This window comes from Sciurus vulgaris, assembly GCF_902686455.1.
Source record: "Sciurus vulgaris genome assembly, chromosome: 3".
In the NCBI taxonomy this organism is placed as follows: domain Eukaryota; kingdom Metazoa; phylum Chordata; class Mammalia; order Rodentia; family Sciuridae; genus Sciurus; species Sciurus vulgaris.
In genome coordinates this window covers 91,523,478-91,537,510 of record NC_136463.1, presented here as the reverse complement: position 1 = coordinate 91,537,510, position 14,033 = coordinate 91,523,478, and the positions used below count along the sequence as shown (strand labels likewise).

General features: G+C 42.3%; 1 protein-coding gene across 1 annotated transcript; it reads left to right on the top strand.

Moving 5' to 3' along the window:
• Positions 1-576: 576 nt before the first annotated feature.
• On the top strand, positions 577-4,457 carry CXCR4 (C-X-C motif chemokine receptor 4). Its single transcript, XM_079130303.1, has 2 exons — positions 577-715; positions 2,869-4,457. Exons 1-2 carry the CDS (start codon positions 701-703, stop codon positions 3,910-3,912), a joined length of 1,059 nt encoding a protein of 352 aa, XP_078986429.1. The 5' UTR covers positions 577-700; the 3' UTR covers positions 3,913-4,457.
• Positions 4,458-14,033: the final 9,576 nt, after the last annotated feature.

The following is a 14,033-nucleotide window of genomic DNA, read 5'->3' as shown; positions in this document are numbered from 1 at the left end:
TCAAATTCTATCTTCTTCTTAAAGGTGTTTCCTGATTATCTACGCCTGACCCTGATGTTATTACTACGAATATTCACATAAAGTTTCACACAGTTGTGCTCCGAAGCATCTTTACAAAAATCTTCTGAATGGGCAGCATCGGCTGAAAGAGCGGGGAATGGACTCAGAGGCTCAGCCCCATTTCCAATATTGCCGCCTACTGGTTGGGTTACTAAGGTAAGTAAGTCACTTCCCCTCTCTGGGCCTCAGTGTCTCCATTTGTAGCATTTCCAGGTCTGGAATTTCATCCACGTGAGTGAGAATTGTCGCACTCATCATGCAAAGACACGTCTCTCGGTCGCGCTTCTCGTCTCCCTCCAGGCACATTCCGCTTTCCCCAGGTTCGGGGACGCTCTACCCTAGTCTGGACAGACGAAGTGACCATCAGTGACCAGTTACGGCTCTGCGGCTTCCCAGGCTGCGCACCCCTAGGCCCCGCCCCTGAGCCCTCCTCCTGGTTGCCAGTCCTTCTTCCCCAACACGCCTTCGCCCCCATCCCCGCCCCTCCTAACTGCGCATGCGCCGCTTTGCGAGCGTGTTTTTATAAAAGTCCGGCTTCGGCCAGAAACTTCAATCTGTTGGCTGTTGCAGCAGGTAGCAACGTGACCCTGTGGACTTGGGCTCTCCGGTGGCCTCCGCGACTGGAGAGGGAGCGGTTACCATGGAAGGGATCAGTGTAAGTCCAGTTCCAAGCCTTGTGCTAAACGTACAGACGCTTGAACTTAGAGCTCCGCCGCTCTCGGAGCGGGTAAAAGGGACCAGAACATTAGAGATGTCCATGCCCCAAAGAAGGGGCATGAAAAAAAATTTTCGGGACCATAGTTATATGGAGGGTTAAAATTGGAATCCCCCCTGAAAGTAGAGGGGGAAAAAATGAAAAGGGTTCCGGTGGCTGCATGTGTCTCCCCCTTGAGTCCTGCGGCGCGCGCGGGTTTGCACGCTGTTTGCAAACATAACATTCTGCACAAGTGTAGAGAAGGCGCGCGCTCTGCCCCAAGATTCGGACGGTCGGTCTCTTCCTCCCAGAAAAGAGGGTGCCTTGGAGCGAGTTACATTATCTGAATCTAGAGGCGGGGATCAGCGCTCCTGGGCTGTTTCCAGAAGTACACTGCACCCCGGGTTAACTTCGAGCAAAGGCTCTTGCGGACTGTTTCTTGCCTTTGGGCGCACGTTAGCTAAACTCTGTGCGGCCGGCAGAGGTGTGCAGACCCGGGCACAGTGGGCAGAGGGCGGGAAAGTCGGGCATGCCCTTCGCGCCGCTTGCTTGAGGGGGTCAAAGCTATGGCAACAGCCGGGAGATAACTGGGAGCTATCCGCATCCCATGGGATTGAGAAAAATTTTGCGGTGTCCGTAGTGCGCCGCTTGCCCGGTGCCCCGAGCGGGCTTTGAATTTGGGCGTTTGGGATTGTGCAGAGGGCTAAGGAGGTAGGCACATACAACTTCTGGCCCGAGGTGTGTGAGCAGGCACTGAAGTAGCGGGGGTGTTGGGACCGCACCTGGACCGCCCGGTCGCCGCGGCGAAGAAGAGCAGGTGCAAGCGGAGAGACCGTTTGGCTCTCTTCGAACCTATTGCGGCGCTTAACCGTCGGTGGTTTCCTGACGCCTTTTGAAACCCCCTTGCCTGGGAGGCTTTTCGTTTCCTCCCGCGGCGCGCAATTCAAAGGCGCTCACCGCGGAGCCGCCCAATCTCTCTTTAGCACCCTGTGGGACAAGCCTGGCGGGCAACCGGGCGGAACCCCTGGAGCCGCTGCCAGCCAGATGTAGATGTGGGTGTGGTGAGCAGCAGCAGCCGCGGGGCCGGGGTGGAGTGGGGCGATCCGACCCGACCCTGTATGCCCAACCCCTGGAGGCTTCTAGCTGCCCACCTTCGACCCCTTTAACTGGATCTGTGGCAGGATGGAAAGCGACTCGGGAGAGTGAGGAAATGAAACTTGGGGCGAGGACCACGAGTGCAGACCCCGTGACTTTCCCCACCCAGGAAAATGCCGCGCTCCCTAACGTCTCAAACGCCCAAATAATAAACGCGAGGATGGCAAAAGAAGCCCACGCCCCCGAGGAGCGCCCGTTTGGACTAGGGGGGTGCCGTTTGCTCATTTCTGACAATTTCTCTCAATACTCCATGCACTAAAAGCCCTTCGCTTTAAGACCGCGGTCTCCTTACCCCACTACGTGTTGCTTGAAGCTCAGAATGGTTTGTGTTTAGACAGGCGTGGGAAAACAATGTTTTGCGTCTTAAGAAAATGGAGACTTTGGGATTGGGACGCGCCCTCCGGCCGCCCCCGCCCCCACCTCCCGCGTGCTCCTTCCTCCCCGCTGGCCTCTTTTGGCTAATCTTCATACAAAAAGTTAATCCCAGCTCCTCCTGCAACACTAGATTCTATACGCATGCCGCCTGGGAGTGGCCTCTTTGTGTGTATGGTTGGTGTTTTTTTTTTTTTTTTTTTCCCCCCTCCCTTGTACTTTTTTTTTTTTTTCCTTTCCTCTAGTGGGCGGGGCAGAAGAGTTAGCCAAGATGTGACTTTGAAACCCTCAGAGTCTCAGCGCCCTTTTTGTTCTAAACAAAGAATCTTGTAATTGGTTCCACTAAAGAGGGATATAATGAAGTGACTATGGGGGAAGATCTGGAGAATGACTGTAGGATTCTATAGTAATTCTCTTGGGCCCTTCCCCAGTACTTTAGAATTTCCTGAAGAAGTCTGACCTGAGTTGGTTTTAAATACACACACACACAATAAATTGTTTGTTTTTAAGACCCATAAACATTTTTTAAATCTTGGGTAGTGCCTGCTGACCTTGGAAGTGAACGTGTACTCTTGCCTCTTTTGCAGATATACACTTCAGATAACTACACGGAGGAATTGGGCTCAGGGGACTATGACTCTATAAAGGAACCCTGCTTCCGGGAGGAAAGTGCTCATTTCAACCGTATTTTCCTGCCCACCATCTACTCCATCATCTTCTTGACTGGCATAGTGGGCAACGGATTGGTGATCCTGGTCATGGGTTACCAGAAAAAATTGAGAAGCATGACGGACAAGTACAGGCTGCACCTGTCAGTAGCTGATCTCCTTTTTGTCATCACACTTCCATTCTGGGCTGTTGATGCTGTGGCAAATTGGTACTTTGGGAACTTTCTATGCAAAGCAGTCCATGTCATCTATACTGTCAACCTCTATAGTAGTGTCCTCATCCTGGCCTTTATCAGTCTGGACCGATACCTGGCCATCGTCCATGCCACCAACAGTCAGAGGCCAAGGAAGTTGTTGGCCGAAAAGGCAGTGTATGTTGGCGTCTGGATCCCTGCTCTCCTGCTAACTATTCCCGATTTCATCTTTGCCAATGTCAGTGAAGCAGATGGGAAGTATATCTGTGACCGCTTTTACCCCAATGACTTGTGGGTAGTTGTATTCCAGTTTCAGCACATCATGGTTGGCCTTATCCTGCCTGGTATCGTCATCCTGTCCTGCTATTGCATTATTATCTCCAAGCTGTCACACTCCAAGGGTCACCAAAAGCGCAAGGCACTCAAGACCACAGTCATCCTCATCCTGGCTTTCTTTGCCTGCTGGCTGCCCTACTACATTGGGATCAGTATCGACTCCTTCATCCTCCTAGAAATCATCAAACAAGGGTGTGAATTTGAGAACACTGTGCACAAGTGGATTTCTATCACTGAGGCCCTTGCATTTTTCCACTGTTGCCTGAATCCCATCCTCTATGCCTTCCTTGGAGCCAAATTTAAAACTTCAGCCCAGCATGCACTCACCTCTGTGAGCAGAGGGTCCAGCCTCAAAATCCTCTCCAAAGGAAAGCGAGGTGGACATTCTTCTGTTTCAACCGAGTCTGAGTCTTCAAGTTTTCACTCCAGCTAACGTTGATGTAAAAGACTTTTTTTTATATGATAAAGAACTTTTTTTTAAGTTACACATTTTTCAGATATAAAAGACTGACCAATATTGTACAGTTTTTATTGACTGTTGGATTTTTTGTCTTGTGTTTCTTTAGTTTTTGTGAGGTTTAATTGACTTATTTATATAAATATTTTTTTGTTTCATGTTAATGAGTGTCTAGGCAGGACCTGTGGCCAAGTTCTTAGTTGCTGTATGTTTGGTTGTAGGACTGTAGAAATGGGAACTGAACATTCCAGAGTATGTAGTGAATCACGTAAAGCTAGAAATGATCCTCGGCTGTTTGTGCATAAATAATCTCTCCATTCCAGTGAACATCTTTCCCCCCCCCCCGTTCCTAAGTTGTTTGATTACACTGTATAATTTTGCTATAGAAGATGGCACTTATAACCAAAGCCTAAAGTGGTATAGAAATGCTGGTTTTTTCAGTTTTCAGGAATGGGTTGATTTCCACACCTACAATGTACAGTCTTGTATTAAGTTGTTAATAAAAGTACATGATAAGCTTCCTTGGTGTTTTGTTCTGGTTTCTGTTAACATCCCTTTGGTTAGCAGAAGACGAAAATAATAGACATGTTTATGGCATACCAGGCACAATCCTAGGTATTTTTCTGGTAATATTTGCTTACACTTATCACAATACTATATTAGGTTCTACTTCTGTTATTACTTAGCATTTTATAGAGGAGGAAACTGAGGCACAGGAAGCCTAAGTAACTTGGTCAAAGGCATATGATCAATAGCAGAGCCAATATTTCAAACCAGGTAACATGACTTAGGAATCCAAAGCTCTAACCACTTTCAACTCAAGTCTTGAAATGTTTATTCAGGGCCGATACCTATTAAAAATCATCTTTCAGAAGGATATGTGCATGTGAAGAAGGAATAGCATGCAATAGTGTTGAGATTTTCCTGCTGCTCTTCCCTTGTGCAATCCAGGTCAGTGCCGTGCTTTTCTCATCTAATCCTCTCTGTATAGATGCCATCACTCCCTTTTTGCAGAGGAGGGAACTGAGGTTCAGAGACTTTCCATTAACTCACATTTTTAACAGGCAGAGCCAAGAGCTGATCCTACTTAACCGTTCCAGCTTTTGCTCTTAACTGTTGCCCTCTACTGTCCTCCAGAACACCTGGTCATGTCAACTGAATTGTTATTGAAAAATAAGCCAAAAGTGAATGTTTTCTTCATAAAATTAACCATGCCCAAAATACCCTTCTTACAATATCTCCTATGCAAATTCTGACACTTTTATTTTTCATCTATTGCAACATCTTGCACCTCCTCAAAGTCTCAGCCAAGCAGCTAAAAGTTAATATTGGTGCTTTTTAAAGCTCAAAAGAAAGGTCTACTGAAGCAAGCTCCTCATTGCCCATATTTTGCACAAGATTTTGGAGTCTTATGTAATATCACCGTAGCTATTTACACTACCATTGTGCAAGCCACAGGCTCTTGAGTAAATTTCACCTCCGGTCTCCAGTTTAAGATAATTTACAAACTATAGTGGCCATACCTACCTCACTTTGGAACAGAGTGCTCCAGGCATGCACTCAGACAATGAGTGGGATATAATTAAGGCAATATTTGGTCTACTTGTAGTAATTGTTTCTGGCACAGAAAATCCATTTTGGAGGAAAAATTGCAATGCCTTATCTTTCTAAAGCAAATCGCATTTGTTCAAGACAAATTATAGATCCTGTGAAGGGAAATAACTTAATTACTTAAAATAGAATCTAATTTGGCTGTACATTTTTGCTGCAGTCTATGGAACTGGGATAATTCAGAATGGTATTCCTATTCCACTTGAGAACACAATTAGATTTGAGATAGGAAATTATCTTGAGGTTTCTTGGTTTTCCCTAGGAAGCCTAATTGGATCACCCTTCATTTAAGCATAGTTTTAGATGTACTCTTTCAAAGGCTTAGTCTTAAAGCCATGACCACTGTGACAGACTTCACTTGAACCTTCTCTATAAATATTTATTCTCGGAGAGACAATAGAAGAAATCCTTGGAAGGAATTCTTTTTCTTTCTCATCTTGGCTTGAAACCTTCTTACCCCAGATTCCTCTCCTTTGCCGTGGAGTCACAACAAAAGGAACTGAGCCGAAACAAAATTCCCAGTGTCACCAGTCTTAATGGATATTTCATTTTCCCTTGGAACAAAGGTGGGGCAGCTCTTTTTCAAAAGGAAAAAAAAAAGCTTTGGCTCTTTCCCTGCACCAAAAGGCTGCCCCCCGCGCCCCCACCATCATTCTGTCCCAACCCTGCCACGATCAGAGCAGTTCCGAAGCCTTTCCTGTGTGGTGGTTTGTCTGACAATGCAGGGAAAGCCAGTTGGCTGGCCACCCTCGCATGAAGTAGGTGATTGTTCCCTCTTCTCTGCCCCTATGAATGGGGCCCTTGAAGGTCAGTTATGTAGATCCAAGTTGTATAATGAAAACTAAAATATTTAAATTGTATGCATGCCAATAATGGCATAAATATGACATCTGACTTATTAATTACATTAAGTCAGTAACTGGGGTGGAATGTGGATGATCTTATCTTGCAAAACTTTTGTTTTCTTAAACTGCTACTTGGCTATTTATCTCCCTTACTGTGGGCTTCCCAGCCCCTTTTTGTAGCTATGTTAAAATAATGATTCCAGTGTGCTCTTTTAGGAAAATACAGGCTTTATTTTAATAACCAAATTAATTGTGACTTTCTCCTGGCTTATCATCAGACATTAAATAAAGACTCCAAAAACTATTGAATTTCATTGTTCACAGATAATACTTATTAAGGAAGGGCAAAGACCCCTCAAAACAAAATTCAAATTACCTTGGAACATAATCCAGTATCCAAAATGCAGCATTTCAGCCTGGCAACATAAGGATTTACCCAGCCCACTTTGAGACTCTCTTCTACCTGGCTGCCAATGTGGCTTAGCCAGTTAGTGCCAGAGAGATCTACAAATAGCCAGATGAATGACCATCCCAAGAGCACAGTCTAAGAGAGATGTTAGTACCTCATGGGCCAATAAAGTCATTGAAATGAATTATTTAAAAGCAATGATCCTCAACTGGGGGCAATTATCCCCCTAGGGAACATTTGTTAAGGTCTGGAAACACGGGCACTATAGATGAGGTGCTGCTTAGCATTCTGTGTATAGGGGCCAGAGATGCTGCTAAATATTCTACAATCCTCAGGACAGCATCCACAATAAAGAATCATGTGTAGTAGTGCTCAAAGTTGAGAACACTTTTTTAGGTTATAGTAATTATCAAAATAGGGATACCTCTTGGCCAGTTGTGGTATTATGTGCCTGTAATTCCAGTCACTTGGGAAGCTGAGACAGGAGGATTACAAGTGTGAATGCAGGCTTGGTAACTTAATGAGAACCTGTCTCCAAATAAAATAAAAAAGGAATCTAGAGCTGTAGGTCAGTGGTAGAGCGCCTCTGGGTTCAATCCCCAGTACACCCCATGCCCCTGCACACACAAATTGGTATAATTCTAGGAAATAACACGAATCTGTGAAGAGCTTGGAATCTGCCATGGTCTGAATGTTTATGTCCCACCAAAATTCCTCTGTTGAAATCTTAACTTCCAAGATGAAGGTATTAAGAGGTAGGGCCTTTGGGATGTGATTAAGTCATAAAGGCATAACCCTCATGATTGAGATTAGTGCCCTTAGAAAAGATATCCCAGAAATCTAGTTAGCCCCTTCCACCATAGGAAAACATGATTTGAAGCCACCATCTATGAACCTGAAAGCAGGCCCTCACTAGATCTCCTCTATTTCTTGACAGGTTGCTGCTTCCCATGCTGGTAAACCACCCCACAAAGGATAATAAATGGTAAAGGGTGACTGCTAAGGATTTTCTAATTCCCTTCAAGTTTTTGTCTCTCTAAAGCCCTCAATGTTTACTCATTTAATCCTCATCACTGCCTGTGACTCAATTTGGAACACTTCCCGTTTTTCTTCTTTTATTTAAAAAATAAACAAGGAATGATGAGGTACCAGCCCATTGCTCCATTGTCTGCAACTGACTCGGATTAATTTAAATCAATCCTATTAATTCCAACAATTAAAATCTTCTAAACCTTCTGAAAAATCCTTTCAAGTGAAAATGCATGTTGTTGCAGGCCAAGTTGAGGGATCCACAACGTTAAGAGGGCTCAGAAGAGGAAAGCATTTTTCAAAATCAGACAAACAAAAGTGTTCGTACCAGGTGCAAAGTGTTTATCTGGCAGAGGTAGTCCACAATTAAATTGATTTACATATTACAGTTCAACTAACCAGAACCCAACTCATCAACATTGTAAATTAAAAGGAATTACTTCCTCATATTTGACTCTGTCGGGAAAGAAAGTAATACATGCTAAGATCTACTTACTATATTCCAGGTGCTCTCATACTCAGGATACAAGAGTCCCACCAGTTATATATTGCTCTCTCCACTTTCAAGCAAGGACACTATCAAAAAAGTTAAACTACAAATAAAAGGGTTATGCTTTTTCCTCTGTGCACATTACAAATGACATTAAAACGGAACCTCTAAATTCTAGGGCATGCCTTGAAATGCTCAAAATATTTAGTCCAAACTTCTCTAGCTTTTCTACTTTCAGGTCAAGTTCTATGTGATAACATTAACAGTTACCATGGACCTTGAGGATTTCTATACACCAAGTATTTTGAGTATTCAATCTTCATAATAACTATTACATGGTTGCTATTATTGTTTGCCTATTACAGATGGGGAAACTGACTCATAGAAGTTGTTTAAAGTTGGCCCATTATCACATATTTAATGAATGATAAAGCCTGGATTTGAACATAGGCAGTCTGACACCAGAGTGAGCCCTCTTAAGCATTACAAGGGACTTTATTATTTTCTGTGATGTTAGCTAATACTCAGCATAATAACCACAATGTCAGAAGGACCCTTTATGTTCTTCAATACTCTTCAGTGTTGAATACTGGACACTCACCTGATGTACAAAGCAGACACCAACGTTTTAGAAAAATTCTATTAGCGGTTGTAATAAAATGGGCTTCCGGTGAACCTGACACACTGTGCCTCGAACAGTTAAGAGCTCAAAATGTTTTGTTGAATGAGCAAATGACTGAACTTCCATAAATTTCTGTTCCTGAGCTTACACCATTCTCTGAGCATTATGATTCATGTCTGCACGTATGATTTGGCTTCCTTCTTTCCTTCCTTCATTCTTTCATAATCATTTATTGAACAACACTCTGAACCAGGCAGGTATGAAAGCTGTTCACAGTAAGTGGAAGATGTAGTCCTTTAATATTCTAGATGTGCCTGAAAATTAGCTAAAGGACTCTCAGACTTTCCAACTTTCAACATTTTAAGAAATCCAAGTTTCCACCCAGTTTCCAGTTTCCACTTCAAATCTTCCTATTACCTGTTGACCTTCCATACCCCTAGATTCCACATCCACAGATTTGACCAAGTGCAGATTAAAGACATTCAGGCTCTCCACGCCACCCAGAGAGGGGTCCATATGGCAGTGTTCTTGATTCCCATTGTAACTTAAAGGGAAACAGTCACAATGTCCAGAGTCCTTGATGTCCTGCAAATAAAGGAGGAGGATGTTCTCAAATTCCTTGCAGCAGGAACCCAATTAGGTGGCAACAACCTTGATTTCCTAGTGGAATCATATATCTACAAAAGGAAAAGCAATGGCATCTATGTCATAAATCTGAAGAGGATCTGGGAGAAGTCTCTGCTGGCAGCTCTTGCCATTGTTGTCATTGAAAATCCTGCTGATCATCTTCAGCAATTAGAGAAATGCAAATCAAAACTACACTAAGATTTCATGTTACTCCAGTCAGAATGGCAATAATAAAGAACATAAATAATAATAAATGCTGGTGAAAAAGGCACTCTTACATTGTGGGGAAAAAGTACACTCAAATATTGTTGTTGGGACTGCAAATAAATGCAATCACTCTGGAAAGCACTAAGGAGATGCCTCAAAAACTAGGGATGGAAACACTATATGACCCAGGTGTCCCAGGCTTCAGTATTTTCCTAAAAGAACTAAAATCAGCATATTATAGTAATACAGGCATCTCAATGTTTATAGCTTCACAATTCACAATAACCAAATTATGGAATCAACCAGATGCCCAGCAAGAGATGAATAGATTAAGGAAAATACATATATATATACACAATGGAGTTTTGCTCAGTCATAAAGGAGAATTAAATAATGGCATTTTCTGGTAAATGGATGGAAATGGAGAAAATCATGCTAACTGAAATAAGCCAGACTCGGAAAATCAAGGGTGGATTGTATTGAAGCTAGAGCAAAACAAAGGAAAGAAGACAGTTGGGGAGGGGATTAGATATCATAAAGATACAGGGAAGATCAGTGGAATAGAGGGGGAATGAGAGTAAAGGGGGAAGGAAGGGGAAGGAGAAGATAAATGAAATTAACAGAATCCTGTGATATTCACATATAAAGCTGCCAAAGGGAATTTCACACAAACACATATGAAAGAAAGTTTAGTAGAGTACAGGAAGAAGAATATGGGAGAGAAGAGAGGGAAAGCTGGGGATGGGAGGAATGGGGATTGAAATCAAATTCCTTGCATGTATGATCTTTGTCAAAATGAACCCCAATACTATGTATAATTTTTATACATTTTTTATTGTAAACAAATTGGATACATGTTGTTTCTCTGTTTGTACATGGAGTAAAGGCATACCATTTGTGTAATCATAAATTTACATAGGGTCATGTTGTTTGATTCATTCTGTTATTTTCCCTCCCCCCGTCCCACCTCTCTTTTCCCTCTATACAGTCCTTCCTTCTTCCTTTCTTGCTACCTCCCTAACCCTAACCCTAAACCTAACCCTAACCCTAACACTAACCCCTCCCACACCCCTTTATGTGTCATCATCCGCTTATCAGCGAAATCATTCTTCCTTTGGATTTTTTGAGATTGGCTTATCTCACTTAGCATGATATTCTCCAATTTCATCCATTTGCCTGTAAATGCCATAATTTTATCATTCTTTATGGTGGAGTAATATTCCATTGTATATATATGCCACAGTTTCTTTTTTTTTATTAAAAATCATAAATTTACATAGGGCAATGTTGTTTGATTCATTCTGTTATTTTTTTCCCTTTCCCCCCGACCCCTCCCACCCCTATTTTCCCTCTATACAGTCCTTACTTCCTCCATTCTTACCACCTTCCTTATCCCTAACCCTAACCCTAACCCTAACCCTAATGCTAACCCCTCCTACCCCCTGTTATATGTCCTCATCCGCTTATCAGCGAGATCATTCGTCCTTTAGTTTTTTGAGATTGGCTTATCTCACTTAGCATGATATCCTCCAATTTCATCCATTTGCCTGCAAATGCCATAATTTTGTCATTCTTTATGGCTGAGTAATATTCCATTGTGTATATATGCCACAGTTTCTTTATCCACTCATCAATCTGGCTATGGTGAATTGAGCAGCTATGAACATTGATGTGGCTGTATCTCTGTAGTATGCTGATTTTAAGTTCTTTGGGTATAGGCCAAGGAGTGGGATAGCTGGGTCAAATGGTGGTTCCATTCCAAGCTTTCTGAGGAATCTCCATACTGCTTTCCAGAGTGGCTGCACTAATTTGCAACCCCACCAGCAATGTATGAGTGTACCTTTTTCCCCACATCCTCACCAACACCTATTGTTGCTTGTGTTCTTAATAATCGCCATTCTAATTGGGGTGAGATGGAATCTTGGGGTAGTTTTGATTTGCATTTCTCTTATTACTAGAGATGTTGAACATTTTTTCACTATGTATAATTATAATAATCTAATTAAAAGAAAGAAAAAGGATGCTGCTGATATCAGTGTTATATCCTTCAGGAATACTGCCAGAGGTCTTTGCAGCTGCCATGGGAGCCACTTCTATTGCTTGCTGCTTCACTCCTAAAACCTTCACTAACCAGATCCAGGGAGCCTTCCAGGCTGACCACTAGCCTTTCACAGAATCATCTTATGTCAATCTGTCTGCCATTGCTCTGTGTAACACAGATTCTCCTCTATACTACGTGGACATTGCCATTCTGTGCAATAGGGAGCTCGCTTTGTGGGTCTGATGTGGTAGATGTTGGCTGGAGAAGTTCTGTGCATTCGTGAACACACTTGGGAGGTCAAGCCTGATCTCTACTTCAACAGAAATACTGAAGAGATTGAAAAGGAAGAGCAGGCAGCTACTGACCAAGGCAGAAGGGACTGCTCCAGCTCCTGAGTTCATGCTACTCACCCTGCTGTTGTAAACTAGTCCAAAGGCATGCAAGATGCCCACTGTGCCTATCCAGCAGTTCCCAGCCAGTCACCAAAGACAGAGCTGTAGGTCCTACCGCTCAGGTCACTGAGTGGGCAGGAACAGCCACCAAGTAAGTGGTCTTGAGCTGTTCTTCTGCAGACACTTAAGCAAAATGGAAACAAAGTTACAGAAAATAAACTCCAGTTTCTAAAAATAAATAGACATTCAGAAAAACAATTGCATCTATACTGAACAACTACAGACTTTTTCTTGTTGATTCCCTAAACAATACAGCATAACAACTATTTACATAGCATTCATATTGTATTTGGTAATAAAAGTAATTTAGAGATGATTTAAAGTATAAGGGAGGCCAGGTATAGTGGTGTGTGCTTGTAAACATAGCTGCTGAGGAGGCTAGGCAGGAGGATAACAAGTTTGAGGACAGCCAGGGAAACTTAGCAAGAGCCTGTCTCAAAATGAACTCTAAAAGATGGGCAATGTAGCTCAGTGACTGAGCAGTTTCCCAGCATGTGGAAGGCCCTGGGTTCAATACCCAGTACAATAATAAAAATAGAAGTAAAATAAAGTATAAGGGAGGAAAGCATAAGAAATAAAGCCAAGAATCAATAAGTGGAATGCCATCAAACTGAAAAGCTTCTGCACAGCAAAGGAAACGATTAAGAACAAGAAGAGACAGCCTATGGAATGGGAGAAAATCTTAGCCAGCTACTCCTCCGATAGGGAATTAATATCCAGAATATACAAAGAACTCAAAAAACAAACAGGCAAAAGAACTAAACAAAAAACTTCTCAAAAGAAGAAACAAATTGCCAACAGATACATGAAAAAATGTTCAACATCTTTAGCAATCAGGGAAATGCAAATCTAAACTACACAAAGATTTCATCTCACTCCAGTCAGAATGGCAATGGTCACAAATACAATAATAAATGCAAGAGAGGTTTGGGGGAAAAAGGTACAGTTGTACATTGTTGGTAGGACTGTAGACTAGTACAACCACTCTAGAAAGCACCATGGATATTCCTCAAAAAAGTAGGAATGGAATCACCATATGACCCAGATATCTCACTCCTTGGTGTTTTCCTAAAAGATCTAAAATTGGCATACTATAGCAATATAACTACTTCAATGTTTATAGCAGCACAATTTGCAAGACCTAAATTATGGAATCAATTCAGGTTCCCATCAATAGATTAGGTGCCCATGAATGGATTAGGAAACTGGTATAAAAAATGAAATTATGGAATCTATTGGTAAATGAATGGAAATGGAGAATATCATGCTAAGTGAAACAAGTCAGACTCAGAAAAGGTTGAATGTTTTCTCTCGTATGCAGAAGCTAGAGTAAAATAAAGGAAAGGGGGAGGGAAGGATAGGGTAACATAAAGATAAAGAGAAGATCAGTAATTTAGAAGAAGAGCCAGAGCCAGAGTGGAGAGATGGGTAAGGCAAGGGAATGCAGAACAAATTTCTTAAAAATCATGTTATGTGCATAGATAAATAGATGACAGGGAACTTCACCTTTATGCATAGGTAGAAAAAAACAATCAAATACAAATTAATAGATGAACAAAAGTCTAGTAGAGTAGAAGAATAAGAATGGGAGAGAGGAGTGAGTATGGGAAGGAAAAGGGTGAGGGAAAAAAGGTGGAATCATGAACTAAAATCAAATGACATGCATGTATGACTTTGTCAGTATGAATCCAACTACTATGTGTAACTATAAAGCTCTAATTTTTAAAAGTCACTAAAAAAATATAAGGGAGGCTATGCACAGGT